The sequence below is a fragment of the Canis lupus genome, chromosome 3 (genome assembly GCF_048164855.1).
Source record: "Canis lupus baileyi chromosome 3, mCanLup2.hap1, whole genome shotgun sequence".
In the NCBI taxonomy this organism is placed as follows: domain Eukaryota; kingdom Metazoa; phylum Chordata; class Mammalia; order Carnivora; family Canidae; genus Canis; species Canis lupus.
The window spans coordinates 65027583-65051932 of NC_132840.1; the positions used below are offsets into that span (position 1 = coordinate 65027583).

The window sequence follows — 24350 nt, forward strand, 5'->3', positions numbered from 1 at the left end:
TTTTCTTTCTTTCTTTCTTTTTCTTTCTTTTTCTTTCTTCTTTCTTTCTTTCTTTTCTTTCTTTCTTCTTTCTTTCTTTCTTCTTTTTCTTTCTTTCTTTTCTTTTTCTTTTTCTTTCTTTTTCTTTCTTTCCTTTCTTTTTTCTTCTTTCTCTTTTCTTTCTTTCTTTCTCTTTTTCTTTCTTTCCTTCCTTCTTTCTTTTCTCTTTTTTCTTCTTTCTCTCTTTCTTCCTTCTTTCTTTCTTTTTCTTTCTTTTCTCTTTCTTTCTTTCTTTCTTTCTTTCTTTCTTTCTTTCTTTCTTTCTTTCTTTCTTTTTCTTTCTTTCTTTCCTTTCTTTTCTTCTTCTTTCTCTCTCTTTCTTTCTCTTTCTTTCTTTCTTTCTTTCTTTCTTTCTTCTTTCTTTCCTTCCTTCTTTCTTTTCTTTTTTCTTCTTTCTTTCTTCTTTCTTTCTTTTTTTTTCTTCTTTCTCTTTCTTTCTTTCTTTCTTTCTTTCTTTCTTTCTTTCTTTCTTTCTTTCTTTCTTTCTTTCTTTTCTTTCTTTCTTTCTTGATTTACTTATTTGAGAAAAAGAAAGAGCATGTGTGCAACCAGGGGGAGGGGCAGAGGGAGAAAGAAAATCTAGAGCAGACTCCCCTGATCCTGGAGCATGGCCCTGAGATCATGATCTGAGCCAAAACCAAGAGTGGGAGGCTCAACCCACTATGCCACACAAGCGCCCCAGTGATTAACAATATTTCTTAAAAACAAAAAAATCTTTTACAATATTGTATTTAGAAAAATTACTTTATTTAAAAAGTGTATATAATATGTCCCATGATACAAAATTCTAGACATAGATCTAAAAATAGCATAATGGAAAATATAAATATCCATTTTATTTTATTATGTATATTTTTTGTGCACTTAAAATCTTTTCCTAGGTTTACATTTTTCTTTATAATCTGATTCATACTTGTAGTAAAAATAGAATATCATAGACAGGTATAGAGCAAAAAGTAAAAATTCCCTTCTCTCCCTCCTCAGACATTGGTAAAATCCTTCCAAACTTTCAACCACACAAATATATTTTTGTTTTTTACATTCATGGTTTCACATTATTCATATTGTTCTGTAACTTAGCTTTTTCACTGAATACTGTAATGGAAATTGTTCACGATAGTACATTTAGAGCTACTTTTTTTTTAGAGCTACTTTTTAAAAATAGTTGTATTACATTCCTTTATATAGCAATAACTATTTACCCAGTTCCCTCATGAAAACTATTCAAGGTGTTTCTAACATTTTACTAATAAAAACAATGCCGCAACAAACAGGCTGGCAGCTTATTTAGATAAATGCACTCATTATATTTACTTGCATATCCTTATACCCCTCTCTTCCTTTTTAAAAATCAGATTTTTAAAAAAGGAAAGTTGAAGTACTAAAAATGACTAATGGAATGTGCAGACATTATGTGAATTTGAAGGAAAAAATCAGAGCTTTAGTAAAACTATTTTATTAAGTTATATTAGTGTCAACAAACCAGAAAGCCATGTAAAATGAACTATTTTTAAAGACTATGACTGAGCTGGGCAGATGAAGAATTATCTAGATTGAATGCTCACTCCCTATGAAATTTTTTGAGGGTTCCACTTAATTTCTGAAATATATCTTTCCTGTTCCATGCTCAGAAGCTGCTTGGTATATTTCAGTTCACTTTTAACTATCAGGCTTGTTTGGCAGCAAGTGATAGACATTTTAAAAATTTGAGATGTTTCTAACAAAAATGCCATCAGCCACAAGGAAGGACCTGACCTGGGATTGGTGGGCTGGGTGGTGTGTGGGAGAACAAATTTTCTCTCAATAATCTCAGCTTTGACAAGCTCCAAACTCCGTATACAATATATTTAGGACATGATTCATTAGGGCAAGGTCCCAGTACAGCTTGCCCTTTATTTTATACTTGTGACCTTGTACTTCTAAACAATTGGTGGGTATTGGTTTTCCTTGGATACTTGTTCCTAAATGTGGTTTTGCTCATCTAGTTAACGCAATTCTGCATTTATGGATATGGCTACTTTAAAGTGGTTACATTGTTTTTTCAGGTGAAGTAAATATTTCAATTAGGGGAGTAAATATTTTTAGACTGGGAGTGGAGAGCTCTTGCTTTGGGAGTGTGTTCTTGAGTGAAGTGAACCTTGGACTGGTGATTCTTACAAGGAGTGTGTAATGAATTTCTGGGCTATATGTCTTAAGTCTTGACCCTATCCAAAAGGAAATTTCCAAAGTTTTTCTCTTAGCAATGCACTGAAACAGAGGAGGGGAGCGGTTAGGATACTTGCCTTTCTTGTCAGCTTATTGGTGAATTCCCAAGATACCAGGCTTACTGCAGCTTATGGCACATGTTTTCAAGTAGCTCTTTTAAAAATGTAAAAAAGTGGTAGAGATCCCCACCTAATTATAGTTATCTTCCATCTATTCAATATATAGGTAATGAACAGTACCCATAGAATGTTCTCTCTACGAATAATTGTGTTGTCCTTATTTGGTGTACCACCCAAATAGATTGGGAATTATTAGTTTATGGCATAATTTCTCCTTAATTTTGTCTTAGGCTTTGGCAAAACTTAGCTGAAAAGTTATGAGTGAGCTTTAAAAAACATTGCCCCCATAGTCTCCAAGCTACTTTTAATAAGGCAGCCATCCTCTTCTTCCTTAATTACTCTTATCAGACCTTCCAAGAGAAGGCTCGCTATTAATGAATGCCCAAAGCAGCTTGTAGGAGGAGAAATTATGCAATAAGAGGGGAAGAACCCTGCACAAACAAATATTTTTTCTTCATAATTGGAAGAGGGAGAGGGAAAGTGAACAAGGGATGGAAACAAACCAAGAAATACGATGTAAATAGTTTCATAGGGAGTGATTTATATTTTGGCAAGCCTCTCTGTATACTAAAACCCGCCAGTTTTCTTTTCAGAGAAACTGTGATTTTGATCATAGCAGTTTTTATACAAAATAAAGTAAGATTCAATGATACTTGTAATACTTGCTCTCAGATTGCTCTCCCCATCTACGTCTTCTTAACGGTACTTGTACAGCGCGTGGCTCCTATCTGAACACTTGCATTCAATGCACCACTGGCATAAGCAGGAGGTGAAAGTGAGCTGACTTAAAGCTCTTCTCGGAAAGGTCTTTCTCGGTGGCACTGGCACATGGACGTGTTATCATCTGGCTGAGGAACCAGTTCCATCCCATCCCGTATTTTGGGTCTGCTGGACTGGCGCTCTGCATATTTCTGGAATGTGTGTTTGAAGGCAAATGAAAAGATTAGCCCGTGCTTCATTCCATTGGATCTTCCCTGCCCCACTCACACCAGTGTTTCTAGTTGCTGTGTATCTTGAGATTGAAACCAAAGATCTGGTTTATTCTAGTCCTAAAGATGCATTTTAACTTCAGTTGTTATAGACACTGAGTGCAATATTTCAAAATATAAAAAGGAACCCCAATCCACAATTTTATATGTAGGTAGGAAGCCTCCACCAAGTGTCAAGCCAAGTGTCCCTACTTGAAATAATGGCACCTCTTGGAATTTATCCTCAATTTATGAATGAATAATTAAATTTGTTGAAGCCTCAAATCAATAAACAGATGGATAAGCATCGCAAAATAAAGCTGGTGGTCCCACACACCCTTCCTGTTAGGCTCATGGTCACATACATTTTGTAAATAGCGAGAGATCTGTGTGAAGTCCCTCTATTTTGGCCACTGACTGATATATTCCTATAAATTAAATTTTTGGTTCAGTGGTTCTACACACATTTAGCTGTACATTTCTGAGGCTGGGTCAAACCCAAAAAATACAGGAACCTAATTAATATTTCAGAGGGAGAAACTCCTACTGTTAATATTATAGGTAGATCGGCAGAAGTTATATGATTCATTCAAGGGAAAGGCTGCTTTTAGTAAGTGGCATAATTTATAATTTTTATTTTTCTATTGGAGGGTAATATCCACAGACATCTGAAGAAATGTGCTTTTTTTTTCTGTCCACAGAAAAATAAGTTTAGGTTAAAAACAAAAGCATTCTTTTTTTTTTTTCTTCCTGGCTAGAATTTACTGTGTGAAACACAAGACAATTACTCAAAGAACCAATTCTTAGATTCTCAATAAACATTTGCACTTTAGTATTTAGGCCTAAGGTGTTACAACCATTATAAATATACTTCATTTGTTTGTTTTCTATAGCAAGCTAAATACTTGCTTTCCATCCTAACTGTAAAAGCACAATCTTAAGTAGTAACAAGGACAAAGAGGCAGACTTTTTGAGCAGAGAGATGTTAATGATCTCTAATCCAACTGCCTTGTTTTCTAGATAAGGAAAGATGTTCTCAAAAAAAAAAAAAAAAAAAAAAGGAGAGATGTTCTCTGAGGTTCAGAAAATACCTAGGAATTCCATAAGGCATTTAATGAGAGAGAGCACTGCCGAAATAGGAGGAGCTTTTAATTTGTATGTGTAAGGGCTCTAACGCATTGTTTTTCATAATAGTGAGTGGAGATAAAAACATGGGAGACCACAAAAGGCTTTAGTACCACTCCTACCTTTCCAGGGGCTGGTGCTCGGCTTACCCAGAGCTCCACGGGCTGACCCTCTGAACACTTTGAAGTGAGGCAGTCAGGCTGAGCATGGAGTGTGAGGACCCTTGACCCAGCAGGATGATCAGTGGGAACCCACCTGGAGCACTCTGTAATAGTAGCAGTAGAGCCGGTGTGGCTGCAGCAGGTCCCTAGCAGCCAACTGTCCGTCTTTTGCAATCTTCTGGGCTTCTTCATCATTTTCCTGAAAGGTTTAAACACACACACACACACACACACACACACACACACACACACAATAAATGAAAAGTACTCTTGTGAACATCCCCTCCACCCCCTCCGCCCCGCCCCCCCCAAAGGCTACTGGTGAGTGTGATACAGAACAGGTGTCAGGTGTCAGGTTTAATGTGACCAGCATGGAGACGTGGGACAGGAGGAAGATAATTTTGGAGCAAGGCATTGAGAAATCAACGAGGTACTTCCCTAGACACTCTGTATGACACAGAAACGGTTACACATGTTAGGACGCTGCTCCACAGGTCCAGAAGTGCTTTCCCCTACACACCTGACATGCAGTGTCTTTTGTGGCTACCCTAGTACTATTGTCCTGGGTACCCAAGGAATTTAGGGCTCATCCTCTGTTCCCCCATCCTAGCCTCTCTGCTTGGTATTAAAGTATAATCTGGGGTAGAATGAATCACTTTTCATGTTATAACAACTCTTAAAAACTCCATTTTAATATGCAGTGAAAGCCCAAAAACTGTTATAAAATGGTAGCTATGAAAGCATCTTATCGCTGTAATCATAAATTCAGTCATTAGTACCCACAGGCTGTTCCTTCAATACCAGGAACAGTCATTGTTTCTAATTATACTTTTGGAAAATAGCTAGTATTCTACTGTGCAGCCCACAGGAAAAGCCATTGGCAAGCAATCCTGATTCTGTATAAAGGGTCACAAGAATGATTCTGCCTCAGGCATCCAGTTAATTGCAAACCCAAACACTGCTTCTCAGAAATTTAGAATAAAGCCTTATAATGGAAGGATAAATTTTTATAGTTTCGTAATAAAACACAACAGCTTCTTAATAGGTTTCCTTTTAAAAAAAAGAACTCTTATTTTATGGGAAACTAGTGATTCTTGGGATGTTGTATGGCATGCATTCATTGTGCCTTTTTTCTAACTGGGGAAAAGAAGATGATACCATAATTGCCTTCAATATCTTCTTGTGCATAAAGCACTCCAGCCCTGGGATTTTCAATCTGTAATTTGCATTTGATGTGTTTTTGCTTGTGTGTATAGGCATGAATAGTGATTCCTTTAGAAAAAAATCTATTTTCTACATAACACTTCTAAACCTGCTAAAAATTCCCCAAAATGTTGATACTCCAAATTAGAATTTAAATGATCCTGATGTTGCTTCTTTAGATACTTCAAGGAGACAAAAATTTCAGAAAATAACATTTCTGAAAGTAACATTTCAACTAAATTATGTCAAGTTAACTGGGTCATGATGGAACTCATGTAAATAATCCTGGTAAGTCTCTTACTGTCTCAAGAAATTAAAATTGCAGAAAACATACCTTGGCCCACTTAATTTTCTCTAGTAAATCACTAAGATTTCTTTTAATTGGAACATAATGTTTCCAAGGCTGTAGTGCCATATAGAAATGTTCATAATATTTCGAGTCCTGCTTCAAAACCAAACTGTTGCCCAGCATGAGGTATGGATATCTATAAGCAGCGACGGTCCCATCCACATTCACTTGATACTTGTACTAAAAGATTAAAACAAACATAAAGAAAAAACTTAACAGCCATTTGCTTCGCTTCTGCTTGTCATCAACATTATTATACTAAATATAAAAGAATTACTTCCCATGTTCCAAATTCAGTTGTTTAAAAGTTTTATATGTTATTTTGTAACTCACATTTTCTCTTTATATTGAAATCATAATCAGCCTTGAGCAGGCTGATTTTAAGAAATACAGTGATCAGTAATTTTAGGAAATAGGAATACCTATTTTAACTCTATGTAATGGATTCAGATTTCTGTGACTGGATAAGAAAATGTTTCAAAAGTTGTATGTTTATTAAAGTTGGTAACAATTTATGTATTTCATGAATACATTATTTCATTCGTTCCTTATACTAATTTAAGTATGAAAAAGGAAAGCATTATCTCTAGTGTTCAGTTCTAGAGTTGAGGACACAGAAACCTGGAGAGGTTCAGGGATTAGCATGCTAGCAACATAATATGTACTCTGTTTACCTATTTGCTGGATTAATAAACTTTGATTTACATTTCAAAATCACTTTTCATGGGAATTAAACCTCATTAAATCATAGTAATGTGAAGCAAGTATTATCATAACCTCTCTCTTTTTTTCTGTTTTTGTTTTTTTGTTTTTTTGGTTTTTTTTTTTTTGCAAGTGAGAAAGTCAGTGTTCAGATAAATTCTATTCCCTGAGTTCAAATCCAATGTTCTTTTCATTATATCACACTGAAATGAACAGGATATATGCACAGATTAAGTAATTTATTTTTTCTTAAGTAATTGGTACTAAAGAGTTTTCTAGCCAGTCAGATTTTGTCACATTTTTCACGTCCCTATCCTTGAGCTTCCTGACAATGCTCTGAAGGAACAAGGCATCTCACATGGTTAGGGGTACTAACAGATGAAGGGCCCACAGTTAGGGACGGAGGCAAGACTACAGGCAGGATGTGAATCCCAATTCCAGCTTCTTTCTTATTTATATGGTATTTATATTCTGTTTACAAAAATCATTTAAAATCACTTTAGAAAAAAAATTTAAAAAAAATCACTTTAGGTAAAAGACATTTATATTCCCAGTTTATGGAAACAAATATGAAAGAGAGAAAAGCAGATAAATGTACCCCAAACCCCAGGTGAATCCTTGCATTATATTTTGCACTAAATACAGTTCTGGCTTTTTTAAGACAGAATTAACAAAAATAAAAAAAAATAAATCACAGTGAGTTTTATAATTCCCTATGTTTGGAAGGGAGAAAGTAAGAAAGTGTGTGGCAGCTCACAAGACTGGAGAAATTTGCCCACCAAGTGATTTGGTGGACTTAATACAAGTTTATCACTTCATATCCTTACAGGAAGACATATATGCATACCTTAAAGAAATCAAAGAAACCTATCAATTTAGCTTTTCCAAGCTCCTTTTCTTTCTCTTGGAAAAAGAAATATCCTGTAATTCCTGCATCTAGGAGCTCTGGGTTTTCCTTGGACAGCTGTACCAACTGGAGCCTCTCTTCTCGGCTATCTCTACCTCTGAAGAAAGCTTTCTCTGTTTTATTGATCCAGGAAGGCCCTAAAAGTTTGAAGCCACAAAAAAAAAATATGATTATGAATTTGACATTTATAAAAACGGTAAGTGTAATCATCTTTAATCTACTATTGTCATTTAAGACATTAAAGCTCTTTGATCACCAACTCATCTTCTAAAGTAAGGTGCTATTTCCAAAAAAATACAGGATCAAGTATCCTGCCTGAAATACTTCCCAGTTTGGACTAGTAAAAACAGTCCTTTAGAGGCACCTGGGTGGCTCAGTCAATTACATATCTGCCCTTAGCTCAGGTTGTGATCTCAGGGTCCTAGGATTGAGCCCCTCATTGGGCTCCCTGCTCAGCAAGGAAGCCTGCTTCCCCTTTCCTGCTGCTCCTCCCCCTGCTTGTGCCCTCTCTCTCTCTCTTTCAAATAAATAAATAAAATCTTTAAAAATAATAACTTAAAAATAAAAAGTCCTTTTATTTGCTGTATCACATAAAAAAGAATGCTCTAATTTCACCTATTTGTCTACCTGTGAGAGTTTACTCAAATATTGGACTGTCAGGACGCCTGGGTGGCTCAGTGGTTTAGCATCTGCCTTTGGCTCAGGACATGATCCTGGGGTCCTGGGATCGAGTCCTGCATTGGGTTCCCTTCAGGGGAGCCTGCTTCCCTCTCTGCCTATGTCTCTGTCTCTCTCTCTCTATCACAAATAAATAAATAAAATCTTTAAAAAAAATTGGACTGTTTATGACATTAGGAGATATCCAAAATAGCACTGGATCAAGTTCAAAGCAAAAGACATTCAATGACTTGGCACTAGCTTCTTCCATTCTTTGTGCTTCACAATAAAAAATGAGCTAGGCTTTTGTTCTTAGATTAGGTGACCAGAACAAACTATGTGACCAAGTAACATCTGCCTCTCTCTCTCTCTCTCTCTCTCTCTCTGTCTCTCATGAATAAGTGACCAAGTAATATCCACATCTTTGGGTTGTTCAGGATTTTGAGCACATCACTTTTGGATACAGGAAAGACTTTGTCTCATATGCTATGAAATGAAAAAATTATATATATAGCTCAGCTATATAAATACATGTGTATATGTGTGTGTGTGTGCATGTGTATCTTTCCTGGGAGGGCAATATTCTAGAAGAATTAATTTAAATCTATTTCTATTATTCTAAAGAGAGGTCATTAGTTAACACCTGTTAACTACTCAAAGGGATAAATCATAAAACACAGTAACTAGAGGGAGTTTACTCTCTCCAATATTTTAGCACACTTCTAAGGTATTCACTGTTCTCAAATAAAAAGTCAGTTTCATTTCATGTTATCTTTAGGTACTTTGCAAAGAGTTTCTGGTTGCATCTACTAAACAAGCCTACCAAATCACAATAAAGAGGGACAGAAGTTGTAAAGACTTCTTTACAGGGTGTCTTTACAGAAGTTTTAAGACTTCTTTACTTAGTCAGGGTGTATTCTCAGGGAGTTTGGTTTAATACAAAGGTGTATTGTGCCTCAAGTGTAAGGTCATCAAATGGGGGCAGGGGACTCAGATTTTGAAGGATGAAGCAAGGCAGAAAGAGGAAAGGAGAAAATTTGTTATTAAGTGTTAGAGATAGTAATACCCAAATTATACTACTACCACGATTCTCTTACATCTACATGTAATTTTATATTTTTCAAAATGCTCTCTTCACCCAGCAATATAAAGGCACTGGAGTCAGCATTAAGTGACAATTTTACCAAATGTATATTGTCAAATAGTATTTATCAATGATCAACACAAAGGAGACTCAATCACTAGCCCACCCACATACCAAACTTTTGGATTAGAAGAATGCTATACTGCTCCTTTTTCTTGGTTAGAAAATAAGAACAATGTTTATTTCAATACATACCTTTATTCTCTCTGACCGAACATTCTCTTTTCACCTCTGTTTTTCCTCTGAGAATAAACTTTAATTTACCTGTATTTCCCTGAATAGAGAGGAGATCATTGGTGACACCCCTCATTGCTTCAAGTGTGGAGTGGGTGATGTCATACGTTGGAAGGATAATATCTCGTGAATCCAGGGAGCCGCACCATGAAATGATAGGTAAAGGGCCAGGGGTCTCATTGACTTTTCGATGCTCCAGAGGCCAATCTCCAAGATTAATATAAAATTCTATATCAGGGAGAAGGACCTAAATAAACAGAAGAAGAAACATCAGTGCTGGGAAGACCTCAGTCTTAAAACATGTCTGATAAAGTAAACATTTGAAATTAGCAGAAGAGAGAAGAATGCCTCTCAGTCATCAGTAGTATCAGAAAATTTAGGGTGAGGATGGTACATGGCAAATTCACTCAGCCAGGAGTAAGCTCCCTCTGTTAAGAAGGGGCATTTAAAATTGCTTCGTATCAGGGCATCCAGCTGGCTAAGTTGGTGGAGCACCTGACTCTTGATTTTGGGATCATGCGTTCCAGCACCATGTTGGGTACAGAGGTTACTTAGTAAAAAAATAAATTTAAAAATTATCAAAATTGCTTAGTATTATAGAAGTGGACATGGTATAGAAAGGTATGAATAAAGGGCTTCAAGAACTCTTTCTGCCAGCTGCCTCATGGAGAATCAACAAGATTAGACCCAAGCCTCTGTTTTCCTTCACTATCAAACCTCCACATCACGTCTACCTTTGTTTCTGGACTTTCTCACTCCATGTCCATCTCCACGGTCAGTCAAAGCTATACTTGAGATCCTTCTCATCTCTTGCCTGGATTGTTACAGTAGCTTATTCACTAGGTGTTCTGATATTAGACTCTCCCCAAACTAATCTTCTTTCACCTTGCTGCCCAAATTCATAAAACCCAAAATAATGTTACTACCAAGGTCAACAGAACCTAAAGCCTACAGGTCAAGGTCTAAACTCTCTGGCCAGAAAGCAAGCCCCTGTAGCTGTGAGCCTCATCTTCCACCTGAGTGTGTGCCAGTAAACTTTGGGCTCCTCTCTGAACATGTCACCTCCTCTCATATGTAATTCCCTTCTCACTTGGAGTATTCTTCTCCTACTTATTTGTGTGGCACTCTCCTTTCCCATCCTTCAAACTCAGACTGAATGTTACCTCCTCGATGACTTGCCCTCCTCAGGCAGTTTCAATCTGGGTACCTATTATTCTTACAGGCCCACCACGTTGAGGTACAGCTATTTGTATTCACATCCTATCCTAACTTCCAAATAACAAAAACAAGTCCCACTAGAGTAGGCTGCTCAAAGCCCAGAGACGAGTCTCATTTACCTTGGATTTCTTCCCAGCCACTGGGCAAAGAACCTAGAACAAGAGGGAAGGGCAGGGGATGTGACTAATGATTCACCCTCTTGTTTCCCTACTCTTATTTATAAGCTCATTCATAAACTCCACACCAGAAGTTCTCACTATAGAGCATGATTTCTCAATCTCAGTAGGATTGACATTTGGGTCTGGGTAATTTTTTGCGGTAGGGGCTGTTTTGTGCATTGTAGAATGTTTGCTAGCACCCAATGGCCTCCACAGACCAGATGCTAGTAGCAACACATAGAGTTGACAACCAAAACTGTCTCTACACATTGTCAAATGTCCTCTCAGGGACAAATTCATCACTAGTAGAAACCACTGAAGAGAGGCAGCAACATCAGTACAAGGTAGGAATACAGGGCATCAGGCCAGGAAGAAAATACCTTGTTTATGACCAAATACCTTAATATGCATATATGGTGGGCTAGTGGGGATGGGCGTGGGGCACCTGCTACTTAAAATAAGAATTAAAAATAAAATAAAATAAAGATAGGAATTGATTGCAGCCCCACATTTCAGCACACTTGGGAAACCACATAACTCATATTCCCAAAGTTGGCTTTTGGTTTGGAAAACCACCTTGCCAGTCTTTCTGGGTGGGATAGGCAGAAAACGCCCATCCTCACCTCTCACTCTGCATGGTCAGGAAGGAGGAAGAACAAAAGGAATTTTGAGTTGCTCTGCATAAGAGTTTAGTAAATGTGGAAAGAAGGGTTGAATAGAGGGGAGTGGGTGGGAGGAATTGAGAAGTCTTCTGAGAGATAGAGGCCCAACAATAGTCACTAAGAAGCTAAGACCTGAGGATCAATGACAGACAGTGAGAAATTTCCAGAGCATGGATGACTGAGTCTGATTTATAGACAGATGTCTATTTTTAAACATTAGGGGTTTTGTTTGGCTGGTTTTTATTATGCACTGGTACAAAATCACCTCTCTGTTACTAGAACCTTCAACAAAATGTGCCATGCATACCATCTTTTAGAGGCACTTAGGGTGAAACAAGGAAAAGATGGCTGAAGTTCTAGTCATTTTGAGGTGAAAAGAACAAAACAGCTGCAGAAAGTGGTATCTGAATGGGAGGAATATTCCCCACGATGGAGAACTTCAAGAAGTGACCCTGAGGGGCACCTGGGGGGCTTAGATGGTTAAGTGTCTGACTCTTACTTACTGCTCAGATCATGATGTCAGGGTTGTGAGACTGAGTCTTGTCTCAGGGGTCTGCTGGAGGATTCTCTTTCTCCCTCTCCCCCTCCTCCAGCTGATGCTTTTTCTCTCTCCCTCCAGTAAATATATAAATTTTTTTTAAAGGTGACCTTGAGGTTAAACATGTCTGGGAGTCCACAGAAAACTCGGGAGTACTCTATAGGGCCTGAAATGGGGGATGGAGCCATATTTCTTTTCCTACAGGAAAGAAAGATCCATAAAGAAGGAGAATTTATGAACACTCAGGTGGTGGACAGCTTAGATACATATTTCCAAGCTTGGAATCCATTCCTATCCTTTGCCATTGTTGTTCTAAGCATCTCAATGTTACAACGAAATAAGTAAACTACAGTTGACCCTTGAACAATGCAGGGGTTAGAGGTTCCGACATCTGTACAATCTCAAATTTGCGTATAAATCTTGACTCCTCCAAAGTGTAACAACTAGTAGCCTGTTGTTGAGTGGAAGCCTTACCAATAACATAAGAGTTGATTAACACAACTTTTGTATGTTACGTGTATTGTATTATGTGTTTTTACAATAAAATCAGCTAGAGAAAAGAAACTGTTAATTAAGAAAATCATAAGGAAGAGAAATACATTTATAGTACTGGACTGTATTTATTAAAAAATGCCCATGTATAAGTGTACTCATGCAGTTCAAACCCGTGTTGTTTAAGGGTCAACTCTGTGTTGTTTTGGGAACCAGTGATTCCATTCGCATACCTTTCTTGCCAGTGACAGCAAAATCTCGTCTGAGAACATTTTGAAGTCTGTGTATTTCCCTAAAGATCTCCGGTAGATGTGGTTATTGAGAATCGTGTAATGGACAATGGCACCCCTCTCATCCCCAAACCTTTTCGGAACTTCGTCTAGCATCTGCTGGAGATTGATGCTGGGGAAAGAAGCGAAATCTTTTGCAATCTGTGGTTCCTTGGTTGGACACGAAAGAGTCCTCTGCCAGGCCTGAGGATCCTCTTCTGGACACTCACAGTACTCATGGTACACTGGTCCTAGGGAAGGCAAAGCATGTGTGACGCCACTCCCCATTAACGAACACCACGATACAGGGAGTTGTTTCTGCCTGATATGAACGTGGGATGACTTCTTGGTGAACTCTAAGATTATCCAGACAGGAATAATCTGCCCTAAACAAATCAGTGATGAAAGTACTTATGTCAGAGTCCTGTGCTTCTACTTTGCTTCCCCCTTTCAGACTCCTCTAGACAACCTGGTATAGCATATGCTCTCTTCCAATATAACCCACTCTCAGCCAATTAGCTGATAAACTCAGTGAGCTATAAATGCCTGATGAACATAAAACAACCTAACTTTTAACAAGGAAAAAGAGAAGGTACTACTTTTCAGGTATTATTATATAGTAATTATATAGTGGTGATTTTTTAAAAAGATTTTATTTATTTATTCACGAGAGACACACACAGAGAGAGGCAGAGATATAGGCAGAGGGAGAAGCAGGCTCCCCACAGGGAGCCCAATATGGGACTTGAACCCAGGACCCCGGCATCATGACCTGAGCCTAAGGCAGATGCTCAACCTCTGAGCCACCCAGATATCCCAGTGGTGATTTTTTTTAGACAAGATGGAGGTCTCTTCCCCTGAATCCCTAAAATCACCTTCCTTATCACATCTCAAAGAAGAAATACATAACCCAGGGGTATCTGGCAGTGTAATTTTAAAGTACCCAGCCATGAGTATGAAACTTCTCTGAGGAATCATCCTAAAAGGAGTTTATAACACTTTTATATCTTTCTTCAAAATATATTTAACTTAATATAAAAATTAAAATAATTTTTATAAATATAAGAACTTAAAAAATTATTTATGTTTCTTGAGGATTTCTACTTCAGACCAAGATTAATATGGACCAAACGCCCTTCTGCCTGAAACTACCAAAAAAAGAGACAAAATATATGAAAGACTTTTTAAGCCATGGGACATGAGGCAGTGAAGGACAGTGAGTCTGAGAGATGGGAAACAGATGAGGTGAGTCCTGCAGTTCATAATCTTACTGGCTAAGGGAGTTTCCGGGTATGAAAACAGGGGGAGAAATGGAGGCAGAGCCCAGCAGTGTCACTGAGTTGAGGGGACAGAGCTGAGTGTCCAGGGAGAACAAGGCAGCTGGCATTTACAGGACACACTCCCTAAGAAGAGAAAACTACACATATAGAAAGCTCCAGAGATCTGCAAAAAGTTCCCCTTCCAGTATGTAGGGTTTCTTAAGAGTGTATATAAGTGAGGAAACTATCCAAAGCAGGGAAAGGACCATCCAGAATGATTGGAGGCAACACTACCCACTGGTCTTACAAGATTGTGAAGAGCACCTGTTTATACCAGGCAGATTGGAAAGCATCCTAATTCCTGGGGCTTAGGGTAGAGTAGACAGAGACGTATTGCCTGAGTGGTGGGGAATAATTAGCTCCAGGCTACACATGGTTCCAATTTCGCCTAATGAATTGTAAAAGTAAAATTTGAAAGGTTCAAATTATTTCCAAGTAACATCACTGCATTCCAGGGAAAAAAAGCTCAAGAAGATGAGAAAGTGCCAGAAGATGAAAAATACACTGGATACAATTAATGACAAATTGGGGATTGCAGAAGAAAAGATTAGGGAACTTAATGATGTAGCAATAGAAAAAATACAAAATGAAATGGAGAAAAAAAAATTTTAAGTGAAAACAGCATCAATGAGCTATGGGATTATTTCAATCCTGGTAGAGGGGTAACTGGAATTCTTGGAGGAACTCTGGAGTAGAACAGAAAAAATATTGAAGAAATAATGGCCAAAAATTTTCTGGATTTAATGAAAACTATAATCGCAAAGATCAAAGAAGCTCCACAAACCCAAGCACAAGAAACATGAAGAATACTACACCAAAGCACATAATAATCAAATTGTTCAAAATAACTCAAAGAGAAAATCTTTAGCAGTACAGAGGAACAAAATTATCATTGTCAGCAGATATACTGTTGGAAACAAGCAAGTAAGAGGGCAGTGGCACAATATCTATAAAGTGCTAAAAGGAAAAAAAAAAAACCCAACCCCGTTAACCTACGGTTCTATATTTAGCAAAAATGTCTTTCAAAACTGAAGGCAAAATAAAGACTCTTTCAGACATTCAAAAGCTAGGAGAACTTATTACCAGGATTCTTACACTAAAAGAAATGATAACAGGAATTCTTTAGCAGAAAGCAAATGGTAGTAGATGAAAATATAGATCTATATAAAAGAATGAAGAAAGCTGGAAATGTTAACTACTTGGGCAAATAAACAAGCTTTTCTTGCTTATCATTCAAATTTCTTTACTTAGTTTCCTTCCCTCAAAATTTAATTTAAATCAATTTAAAAAGTTAAATTGAACTCCAGGCGGGGTGCCTGGCTGGCTTAGTCAGTAAAGCATGTGACTCTTGATCTTGTGGTAGCGAGTTTGAACCCCAAATTAGGTGCAGAATTATTTAAAATTGATCTCCAGGAGGTATGCATACCATGTTTACTCTCTTGTATATGACTTCAAGGTCATTGTATCCCACTTTGAAAGGCATGGGTTCTACACATATAAGGCTGGTGCTGGATTGTGTAATTATCACTTACCTTTCAAAATATAAGGAGACTGAGCCACGTGTTCATCACCATAAAGGACCTCTATCTTCAGCCCCGCGCTGACAGTGTCATATATCCTGTACCGCACCAAAAATGTCCCATCATTCCTGTCCAAAGGTTTGGGAACGTGAATCCGGACTAACTCTTTAGGTGAAAGAGATTTGATTATTACTCTGAATAGTGTTTGATCTGAAAGAAAAAAAATGAATAAACTACTACTTCATGGATCATGAAGGGTTACCAATCATTGGATAGGTGTCTCTACACCAAAGTTACTTTCTTCTGTACCCTCAAAATCATAACAAAATAGGGATGCCTGAGTGGCTCAGCAGTTGAGAGTCTGCTTTCGGCTCAGGTCATGATCCTGGGGTCTGGGATCAAGTCTTGCATTGGGCTCCTTGCAGAGCCTGCTTTTCCCTCTGCCTGTATCTCTGCCTCTCTGTGTCTCTCATGAATAAATAAAATCTTAAAAAAATAATAACAAAATAATTTTAGTTTGGAAGATCCTTGAGACAGGAACCATGTCTGGGTGGTGTCTTGAAACCAAAGATCTGAGTCAACGTTTGATCCATTAGTCATTCAGTAAAGATTTACTGAATGAACAAATTCAGTTCATTAAAAAAGCAAGGAAGAGATGAACTTTTTTGCCTCTCTGCTCTCTTCTCCTTTGGGTAGGTTTAAAGCAGCCCAGGTAGTTAAAAATCTAAAAACTCTTAGAATGAGAGCTCCAAGACAATTGAACTTTCTCCCATCAAATATACATCGGCTTTCTTTGTAAACCATTTTAACACCCAATAACCGTCATTTCTCAGGAAATCCCCCTCTTGTTAACCCAATTTTCCAGTTATACTTCTATTTCCCTAAATAAAAATTATAGCTAGTTATTAAAGTCTGTGCACAAATATCAGACACACACACACATTTTCACACACCTTTGTAGATACTAGAGTTTACTTCTCTAAGCTGGTTACAGTAGGATAATCTAACATCTTTTAAACTCCAAAATTCTGGAAATTCCATGGTAAACAATACCTGCTTAGTAAACTTTCCCTTCTCTTTTCAAAGCATATTAGCTCACAGATTTAGGCATTGAAACAATACTGTTATGATTAGTATCACTGTAATCCAGGAATAAATGTTGCCATATCTTTCTTTCCAGAGTCCAGTGGATGTATCTGCATGTACTCAGTGCAGATCTGATCCTGAGGAGCTTTGAGTATAAAGATCAGTTAATAGTCCTAACCACAGTTAATCACTATACCAAAGGCAAATGGTTTTCAAAAAGTGGCAAATCCTCTGAAATTCACAACTCTAGCAAAAAATAGTAGTGATGAAAGTAGTCTTTCATGTGACATCTATCATGTTCTCAAATTAAGCATATTACATATATTATATATAAAAATGTGTATATGTTTTATGAAATTTCTGAAAAAAAAGCTTCTTTCTCCTATTATTAGTTTCTTTTTTTTTTTCTATTATTAGTTTCTATATCTTGTGAGCAAAGTTTCTACTTTCTTTTGATCTTCAAGGGTTTCATTTTCTCATGTGGGTCAGAAGAGGTGTTCCTCAGTATCTTCAGTTTTGTAATAGAATTAGTGTCTGAAAACTTGCTATTAAATAATACATTTTGGCGTCCTTGAAACAAGTGTGATAAAATTATGAAAGAATTCTGCTAAGATAAATGAGCTATAATAAATATGGGGGATGGTACAAGAAAAAATAATTTAATGTAAAATTATTTAAAAGAATGATTGAAAGAATTCTGCTAAAATAAACGACCTATAATAAACATAGAAGATGGTGTAAGAAAAAAATAATTTAATGTGAAATCATTTAAAATGTTAGTCATTTACCTGAAATGCTTAAATGAAACACATTGGTTATTGCTTTGGTTTTTTGTTTTGTTTTGTTTTGTAAAGATTTTATTTATTTATTCATGAGACACAGAGAGAGAGAGAGAAAGAGAGAGACAGGCAGAGGGAGAAGCAGGCTCCATGCAGGGAACCCAACATGGGACTCGATCCCGGGTCCCCAGGATCAGGCCTTGGGATGAAGGCAGCACTAAACCGCTGAGCCACCTGGGCTGCCCGGTTAATGCTTTGTGTTATCTCTCACTTGGTTTTAGAAAGCACAGTGTGGTGACTGAAAATCAGGCAGGCAGAGCCTGGGGACCAGGAGACAATTTCTATTTTTTTTTTCCCAAACTAGAAGCATTACAGAAAAGTTTATTTCTTGGTCAAATAGTCCTATTCTCCATAAATTTATGATTATAAACAAAACGGATATAAGACAAACATTAATGACTGTGTGATCGTTTTGGAGAGAGCTGGATTACAGTGATATTAATCGTAACAGTATTGGAAAGAATCGGATTTATGGAAAAAAACTAGTTCCAAAATGCTTCGTTATTTTTAAATTCAAATTATTGGACAAGATCTGTATTGTCTCTTCCAAATTTATTTTTGTCTCCAAAATAGCATTTAAAAGTTACATTTCAGTTTTTTAAGAATACATTTATTTTTTATTGTTATTCAATTTGCCAACAAACAGAATAACACCCAGTGCTCATCCCGTCAAGTGCCCCCCTCAGTGCCCGTCACCCAGTCACCCCCCACCCCCCGCCCTCCTCCCCTTTCACCACCCCTAGTTCGTTTCCCAGAGTTAGGAGTCTTTATGTTCTGTCTCCCTTTCTGATATTTCCTACCCATTTCTTCTCCCTTCCCTTCTATTCCCTTTCACTATTATTCATATTCCCCAAATGAATGAGAACATATAATGTTTGTCCTTCTCTGATTGACTCATTTCACTCAGCATAATACCCTCCAGTTCCATCCACGTTGAAGCAAATGGTGGGTATTTGTCGTTTCTAATGGCTGAGTAATATTCCATTGTATACATAAACCACATCTTCTTTATCCATTCATCTTTCGATGGACACTGAGGCTCCTTCCACAGTTTGGCTATTGTGGACATTGCAGTGCTGGGGATTTACCCCAAAGATACAGATGCAATGAAACGCCGAGACACCTGCACCCCGATGTTTATAGCAGCAAAAGTTACATTTCAAAATAAACGTATAAAACTAAAATATAGCCACTGGAAATACATATTTTAAATGTTCAGTCATTTTTATGGTAATCTTTCATGCCTGTGTCATTGTCAGCATGAAATTAACTTTAGAGCCAACACAAAATAAGAATGGTCAGGGCTGAAATAGAAATAAGCAATTTTAACCTTTCATAAAAGAGAAAATGAGAAGAGTGCAATTTGAAATTGCTTCAAATGGAAGGAATGTGAATTCTCATTTGCCCCAGGGGCTAACATAATGGAACAGATTTGAACCTCTTTAAGAGAGAGAGGTTCAAACCTCTTTAAGAGAGACAACTAATGGCATGAGAACGCAGGGGCGAGGTAGACCAAGGAGGTTAGCAGATCAAAGTCTTGCATCATTAGAATCAGACTTTTGATTTGGAAAGGAATCAAAAGCATTTTTTTTTAAAGTCACTTGCTTAGCACTAATTAGGTGCCAGTCCCTGAGCTTGAGATTTTCATTTTCTACCTTATTTTTTTAAAGATTTTATTTATTTATTCATGAGAGACACAGAGAAAGAGTCAGACACAGGCAGAGGGAGAAGACGGCTCTCTGTGGGGAGCCTGATGCTTGACTTGATCCTGAGACCCAAGGATGGAGCCCTGAGCTGAAGGCAGACACTCAACCGCTGAGCCACCCAGGCATCCTCCTTATTTATTGCCTATAAGAATTTGTAACGTGGGCATTGCCACCCCATTTTACAGACTGAGAAGCCCAGGCTCCAAGAAGTTAAGTAACTTGCCCAAGGTCACCTACATATGAGTAGCAGAGCCAAGAGTTGAATATAGCTTGAATCCTTCTCCTTTCAAAGCCCATCTGCATCCACCTTGTCATGTCAGCTAGCATACTGGTTTGCAGAATTCAGGGCTGGAGGAATAACCTCTGGCACCCCTGGTACAACAGAGTCACAGCCTTCCCTTTTGTTTAGGAAGATTATTAAGATTCTGCAACTGTAGCAAGAGTCAACCCCACATGGCCAAGGGAACAGAGCCCCAGAAGGCCAAGTTGTTTTGCCAACTCTTCAAAAATGTCTAGCTGCCTGCTGACCATGGATGCTCTGCAGGAACTTCCTGAAAATTGATGCACAACATATTATGGAGATTTAATTAAATGGAAAGAGTGCCTGCTCTTGTGCAGAGTGAAGAGAATAATAAGATGATTAAAGGATGATAAATACAACAGGGCACAGTTTAAAACATGAAATGCTACACAAGTAGGAGGTATGATTATTTTATGAAGATATGAGTACTGATGAAGGTAAAGGAGGGCTGAGTAGAAAACAGGTATTTTTGTATCCAGCCATCTTGACATATTCCAACCACTCTCCCTCCACCCCTTCCTCTCTTTTCTCTACAGTATTTACAGAGCTTCTCTGCCAGACATTATGTCACATGCTAGGAATATCACAATGTCAACAGGTCACAGACTGCCTAATTTCCGTCTTTGGACTCCAGTTAGAGATCCTCTGCTTCAAACCATTCAAGAACACATTTTGTAATCCTAGTACCTGGAGATACACAGCAGAATAATGATATTGAAATAAATGTGACACTGTCAAATGGGAGTGATAATTATTACAGGAATCTTGGTTAAGTCATGTTAAGAAGTTGTGTAATTTTTTTGAGAAAAATAATGGCCTCCTTTTCATTTAGTTCTTGGAGAAGCAAAAATTTCAGGACTTGCAAGTGAATGAATAATGGTGGCAGATGATGTAAAAACTAGCTGGGTGAGCTTTTCAAAACTACAGAACAGCCTTTTAATGGAAATAAAAACTCAAGTGACATGAGAAGAAATAAGAAGCATCCAAAGGTATGAAATTGAGGTTGTCTGAAAAGACTTGGTGAAAATCTTTGATTTTATTACCTTTTTTTTTACCCCCTGATCATGAAAACACTAAGATTATTTTCAGGGAAATTTTTCTTGGGGAAAAAAGAAGAGTGAAAAAGAAACTCCTTATTCTCTTGCTATAATTACTGAGAACACTAATGAGTGAGGTTATTTTCTCAGGACAAATACCTAGAAATTAGATTACCAGATTTAAGGGCATGGACATTGTGTGCAAATGACATCTTTTTAAAAATCACATATACTAGCCGTTGAAAGTTATTTTTGTACATTAGGTTTGTAAATATTTAAGACTCTTAGTATATTTGGAAAACTGCTTTCCAGAAATATTTTAGTAATTTGTGCTGTCACCAGCGGAGGATGGAGAGTATTTTCATGCCCTCTTGACAGCTTTGCGAACCGCCACTTAAAAAAACTTTGTCAATTTTTTTGATTAAAGAATAGAATATTCTTTGAATGTCTAGTTCTTCCATTAGCAGCATTTCACTTTGGATCACGCTATTTTCTTTTTTCCTGTATAAATTAATTTTTACCTTCATTCTCCCTTTTCTTTCTAAAGCATCCACACACACACACACACCCTTATAACATCATAAAATGAATTTTAGAAAAGAAAGAAAACTATAAAGAAGAAAATACACCCGGGATGTCTGGGTGGCTCAGCGGTTGACGGACCATCTGCCTTTGGCTCAGGTTGTGTGATTCCAGGGTCCTGGGATGGAGTCCCGCATGGGGCTCCCCACAGGGAGCCTGCTTCTCCCTCTGCCTGTGTCTCTGCCTCTGTCTCTGTCATGAACAAATAAATACAATCGAGGAGGAGGAGGAGGAGGGGGAGGGGGAGGGGGAGGGGGGGAGGAGGAGGAGGAGGAGGAGGAGGAGGAGGAGGAGGAGGAGGAGGAGGAGGAGGAGGAGGAGGAGGAGGAGAAAATACACCCCATAGTGCAAGGCTTCCAATCTGGGTTTAAGGATTTTTTATTCTGGCCCTTAGGGCCATGGAAAGCCTTCCCAAAACTAAGAAGAGTTTAGTCATAGTTTCTCGCTAGCAGTGGGGTACTTTGATCGTCTTTGTTGATTTAAAAAAAAAAAAAAGGGGTGCCAGTTGGCTGATTAGCAAATCCTGACTGCAACAACTGGAAACTAGCAGGACAGGTTGCACGAAATGGCAAAGGCAAGGCGAGCAGGAGCCGGAGCCGGGGCAGGGGCAGGGGCAGGGGCAGGGGCAGGAGCCCGAGCAGGAGAGACCGTGGGCGGGCGGCCAGGCAGCGGACTCCAGGACGGGATCCGCCCCCCGCCCCCCCGGGGGAGAGCTGAGCCCACAGGGTTCCCTGCTTGGAGAACTCGGACCCGTGAGGAAACCGCGTCCCGCAGGCACAAGCGCCCCCTCCGGCCCGCAGCGCTGCGTGCAGGGGCTGCCGCTTGGGACCCACAGGCCTCAGCCCTGCATCGGACGCGGGGCTCGAGGGCTCAAGGCGGGGCAGTGCCTGCGTGCTGCACCCGCGGGGGCTCCCGGCCTTCAGGACCCGCCCGGGCCGCAGGGCCCGCCGGGCTCGTCCGTCCCCGGGGTCGCTCAGCGGCCCTCGGCAGCGACGCCCCGTACCCCACCCACCCCTCTCTGTGTCCGGGAAGGCGGGAAGGCCCGGGGGAGGGCGACAGTCGCCGGGGGCGGGGGGGCGGGGGGCGGCTCTACGCTACCTGCGGGCGAGCGGGTGAGGTTCCGGCCCTCGGAGTTCACCGCCTGCAGGTAGAAATAGCGGACCGGGAGAACGACGCCCGCCCGCAGCCCGGGCCCCCACGCCAGGCTCCGCGGCGCGCTCACCGGCGGCTCGGGGGCCCCGGCGGCCACGAGCAGGGCCAGCGGCAGCGGCAGCAGCGCGGCCCGCGGGAGGCGGCGCATGGTCCCGGCCGGCGGTGCGGCGCGGCGGCGGCGGCGGCGGCGGCGGCGGGGAGGGGCCCGCTCCGGGGGCGGGTCGGGGCGCCGACGCCCCCGCGGCCCCCGCGGCCCCCCCACCCCCGCCCTCTCCAGGCCCCCCACGCCCTGCGCCCCGCCGCGGGGACCGAGGACAGCAGGGGGCGAGCCTGCGCCCTCGGCCTCCAGGACCTGCTCTCGCCCGACCCTCTGGTTTCCAGAGCTTGTCTACTGCTTGCGGGAAACCCTTTTTTTTTTTTTTTTAAAGATTTTATTTATTTATTCATGAGACACACAGAGACACAGGCAGAGGGAGAAGCAGGCTCCATGCAGGGAGCCCGACGTGGGCCTCGATCCGGGGGCTCCAGGGTCACGCCCTGGGCTGCAGGCGGCGCTAAACCGCTGAGCCCCCCGGGCCGCGGGCGGGGGGGGGGGGGCTTTTAGAGACACGAGCCAGTGGCGATGGCCGCGGGGCGAGCCAGGGGGCCCCGCCGCGGAGAACTTCCGTGTGGTTTGGGAAAATGCCTTCAGCCAAGGCCTTGCACGGGGTTTCCGCCCGGCTCCCCTCTGCCCTCTCCACCCGCCTCTGCGCCCTGTTTCGCGCCAGCCCCAAGCTGAGCCCCAGGCCTCTGCTGAGACTTTCTCCGCTGCTTCCTTATCTCCTAACCCTACACTTCGCTCTTCTCAACCTGTGTTTTCTGAGCATCTACTAAGTTAGGGACAAACCCCAAGGGAGCCGTTGGGCCCTGGGGTAGCAGAAGTCAGGGTGGAAGAAGGGCTTGAGCCTGGTGGGTGAGCTTCCCCTCTGTCAGGTGGCTCCTGTCCCCTGTAACTAATGAGGTGTCATTGGTCTTGATCACTACCCAGAAGCTGGAAGTGGGGGTCCAGGAAGAGACAGGCAGGAGCCCTAAGCGCTGGAAGCCATTGTCTGCCTCCCCCCCCCCCCCACCACTTGATCCACATTTATTATTTTTGCTTCTTTTATTTGCTTATGGTTCAAAATTGTTCAAAGAAAATAATATTCTGCTCAAGCTGGAAGAGCCAGGGGAACCCACAGTGCAGAATGGACACAGGGATTCTGCACTCTTGACAGACCTCAATCTAGAAATGCCGGAATCAGGCATCCCCTGATTTAATTAGCCCTCCTTTAATTGGGCTACTCAGCGTTCCTGCTAGGACCGTTTTTATTTATTAGGACAAAATCCTTCCCAGTTCTCTTGATCTATTTTAGAAATACTGACCAGACGGTGTTCTTTGTATTTTGGAAAGATTTTTCAGAAAATGTTAGTAAATCACTGGTAAATTGTAGGGCTAAAGTATAGCATTATTTAGTATTACTTTCATTGATAAAGTGTTAATTTCTTTTTAAATAGAAAGCGTTCCTGGGCTCTAGTTATCATTTTGAAAAATTGCGTAGAACACATTTTGTTCACATTCTTCCAAAATCGGACTTTAACAAATTCCCACAGAAATAATCTGAGGATTAGGCTGGTATAGG

At 40.1% G+C, this 24350-nt stretch overlaps 1 protein-coding gene across 2 annotated transcripts; it reads right to left on the reverse strand.

Annotated features, from left to right (window-relative positions):
* Positions 1-764: 764 nt before the first annotated feature.
* On the reverse strand, positions 765-22840 carry POGLUT3 (protein O-glucosyltransferase 3). Of its 2 annotated transcripts, XM_072821856.1 has the most exons (9): positions 22639-22840; positions 16002-16199; positions 13115-13401; positions 11151-11183; positions 9844-10060; positions 7719-7915; positions 6155-6349; positions 4712-4816; positions 765-3274 (listed from the first exon to the last, which is right to left on the reverse strand). In XM_072821856.1, exons 1-9 carry the CDS (start codon positions 22838-22840, stop codon positions 3149-3151), a joined length of 1560 nt encoding a protein of 519 aa, XP_072677957.1. In that variant the 3' UTR covers positions 765-3148. The 2 variants fall into 2 exon arrangements, with proteins under 2 accessions (XP_072677957.1, XP_072677958.1); XM_072821857.1 differs by lacking the exon at positions 11151-11183.
* Positions 22841-24350: the final 1510 nt, after the last annotated feature.